This window comes from Lolium perenne, chromosome 7, assembly GCF_019359855.2.
Source record: "Lolium perenne isolate Kyuss_39 chromosome 7, Kyuss_2.0, whole genome shotgun sequence".
NCBI lineage: Eukaryota > Viridiplantae > Streptophyta > Magnoliopsida > Poales > Poaceae > Lolium > Lolium perenne.
In genome coordinates, this window is record NC_067250.2 from 186,745,262 (window position 1) to 186,748,689 (window position 3,428).

Consider the following 3,428-nt stretch of genomic DNA (forward strand, 5'->3'; position numbering starts at 1 on the left):
AACCAATTTATGTAATATTTTTGAAAAAGATTTTCTCTTGGACTAGGAGGACAAGTTCACACGACGTTGCACATACATACGAGTAGGCTTGGATAAAAATAAAACAATGATTCATTTTTGGAAACTAAACAACATGATTACAAGAGCAGACGACATTGTGCATGAACATTACAAGACCACACGACATTGCGCATGACAGGAGTATGTTTCCACACATGGATAGAGATGTCGCTCTCCGGGTATGCGCTGCGTGACTTTATAGGAACACCCGGTTACCATTAGAAAAATGTCTATATACATGATCATTTTGCAGAAACTCGGTATAGACACGAAGTCCTACATAAATCGGCAGTACACTCTGACGTGGTTGGTCATCAACAGTTTGGTACGAAGCTTGGCAAGAAGATATGGTCCCTGTAATGCACGGTAATTAATTCGGTCACTGTCGTTCTGGGCTCACCTCGATCGGGAGCTATGCATAGACGTTGGCACTGGATATGTAGTTGTTTATACGTGTTATATACAGCTCGCATAGGATAGGTAACTTTGTAATTGCCCGTTTTGTGGGTAGTAGAAATACTCTTCTCGATGAGTTGCGCCAGCGAACAATAATAGAGAAAATGATACGCTATGTCTAAACGAAAAGTTGAGACGACAGATTTGTTTGATCTAATGGACTGAGCAGCGAAACAGTAAAACCTTGCGACAAAAGGAGACGGCAGCGACTGCATGCGACTACACGACGACGACGAACGACGACGACAGACTGGAAGAAAACAACATACTGGGATACATGGCTAATTGTAGCCTAGTAGAACCAAGTCCTAGATAACCACCTGGGGTAGCACTAATAATCCGACACGAGACTGCAAAATCTGCCAAGTAGCTTCAGAAGACTTCAGTAGCAACAGACCGGGCACCTGATGAGCCCGTTCTCGTTGCAGTCCGGGCAGTCCTGGAACGTGCCGGCGAGGTAGCCACCTTCGTCGCCCGCGAACACCTTGGTGCTGCCGTTGCACGTGTAGCAGGGCTGGAACCGCATGTTGGCGCACCCGGGGCACGGGGTGAAGTTCGGCCCCAGCGGCTCGCAACCCTCCAGCACGCGCGCGAGCTCGCCGGCCTCGTGCTGCGCGCGCAGGTCGTCGGCGCCGCCGAGGTCGTGCCACTGCCACTGCTGCCCGCCTTCGCCGACGATGAACACGCGCGGGAGGGCGAGGCCGCCGTCCAGGAGCCCGCGGAGCTCGTCCTTGAAGGCGGCGTGCATGGACACGTCGCGCTCGTCCACGCGCACGCCGTAGAACCCCAGGATGGCGTGCACGGCGCGCCCGTCCTCGAACGTCTTGCGCACGCCGCGAAGGCTGGTGAAGTACACCACCACCAAACCGTTCCTCGCACGCGGCGCCACCACCACGTCCTCCTCGTAGACGTCTTCCTCCGTGGCCTCGGCTTCCCTCACCACCCTAATCGGGGGGAGCTCCGGCATCACCTCCGCTATGTCCCGGGCGAACGGTTCCTCCTCCACCGTCGCGGCGTCCCTCTCCGGGAACAGAAGCGCCGGGTGCGAAGGCGATCGTTCCGACGTGGTCTGCCTGGAAAGGGACAGTATCGCCGGATCAAACTCCGGCGTCGGAAACTGCACGGGCGTTGATGACGATGGTTCTCCACGGAACTCGCTTGGCCATTGCGCGGTGCTTGAGGTCGCCGAAGCCGACCAGTACACCGCGCTCGAGCTTGTCGACACGACGTCCCCGAGAACCGCCATGAGCCCCCTCTTACCGCGAAGAGAAGAGTTGGCTCCGTCGTCGGATCCGCCCCTGAGCGTCCCCTCGTCGAGCGGAAGCGTGGTGTAAGCGTGCACGCCGTCGTGGCGGCCGCGGCCGAAGCTGAGGGAGCCCAGCACGGACGCGGCGCGCGCGGGGAGGCTGTGCCGCCTCTCCGGCGCCCGCGCAGGCAGCGCCGACATCTCTACGTCGCCGAGCGCAACCTTCGAGCTGGAGCAACCCATTCTTCTGTCTGCCGGCCGGACTACTCGGAGGTCAAAGGAGATGAGAGGAGAAAGCCTTGATTTTTTTCCTCTGGAACTATTGGACGCAAAAGGCAAATATATAAAGCGAACTGGTGAATAGATATACTCTAAAAAATGGAATTCGATATTAAATGAGGCCAGTAAATTGGCCACCTACTAGTACTGTATTTTTTATGTATAATTAGCTGATAAATCGTATTAGTATTATTGTTTTGGTAAGTCTTGATCGCCAAAAAATGGCGTGACCTGTATTTGATCATGTAAATTTAATGCAGTGAGGTGTATATTGTGTATTGGAGGAATTATTTTTATGTAAAATCAGCTGATAAGGCCTATCCGTGTTTTGGTAATTCTTCATCCTCAGAAAATGGTGTGAACTGTATTAGGAGAGTTCAATGCAGTGAGCTGTACATTGCATGTACAGTTCATCGCAACAAAAAGACAAAAACTCGCAGCATAGCTCTAGTAATTAGTCGTGAAATTGCACAGCTGCATATTGCGATGCATTAGCGTGCATGCAAGGAACAGTTGTACATTTCCCGGAAGTAAAAGCTGTATGCAACACACACACACACAAAAAATGGTGTTCAAACATGGTCGATATGCACGTTCCCGCAACACCAACAAAAAAGGCATGCAACATGATAGTCTAGGCCCACTAAGATAAACGCATAGTTCATGTCTCTAGTAATTCTATGGATTCATTCATCGAATTTTTGTTTCTATATGTAAGTGACAATACAAGAAACTCATAGAGATTTCTAACCTGTTGATGCATCTTAAGATTTTTCGCGTCCTCCGTTGGCTTCTTCGAGAATTCTCACAGAAGAACAACCCTTCTTTCAGAAAAGTTATTTCAATCTTGCTAATGCCCTGAGTAGCGCATCTGGCAAAGCAAGTCCTTCCGTCGGATATACACCGCTCCGATGAACACCCTCTTGCTACATCACTCCTCTCGGCCTCCCTGTATACTGTGTGTGTATCGACCCTATTGGTGGCGGTTGTTTGCATCTCGTATCAATGGTACTTCACATAGATAAGTAGTGAGGAAACACTTACATAGTTAGTAAGAACGATGGCTTGATGAAAAGCGTCGAGGAGACGGCGGATACCCCATGGACCTTCGTTAGGCATCATGCCGCCAACGGTGGTGCGCGGGTTTGGGGGCATGTAGTCAAACTAGTTGGTGTCGACGAGAGAGACGATGAAGAACACAGGCTATTAGGCTTGGGGTGTGCGGCGGTGTGGCGGAGGATTGTCAAAGGGGTTGTATTTAAAGGAGAGAGGGGACCGATGGCGAAATCCCGGACGTCCATCTCAATCCAACTTCTAAAAGTAACCGACCGATTTAATCTAGTATAACTGGTTTTAGGTCAAATGCCACAAAAGTAACGCCTCTAGC

At 50.9% G+C, this 3,428-nt stretch overlaps 1 protein-coding gene across 1 annotated transcript; it reads right to left on the bottom strand.

The window, feature by feature from the left end:
• Positions 1 to 792: 792 nt before the first annotated feature.
• On the bottom strand, positions 793 to 2,027 carry LOC127312512 (uncharacterized). Its single transcript, XM_051343029.2, has one exon. It carries the CDS (start codon positions 2,003 to 2,005, stop codon positions 899 to 901), a length of 1,107 nt encoding a protein of 368 aa, XP_051198989.1. The 5' UTR covers positions 2,006 to 2,027; the 3' UTR covers positions 793 to 898.
• Positions 2,028 to 3,428: the final 1,401 nt, after the last annotated feature.

Bases quoted from the DNA above. Each gene is read 5' to 3' on its own strand.
- LOC127312512 (XM_051343029.2), bottom strand. From the start codon at position 2,005: ATGGGTTGCTCCAGCTCGAAGGTTGCGCTCGGCGACGTAGAGATGTCG.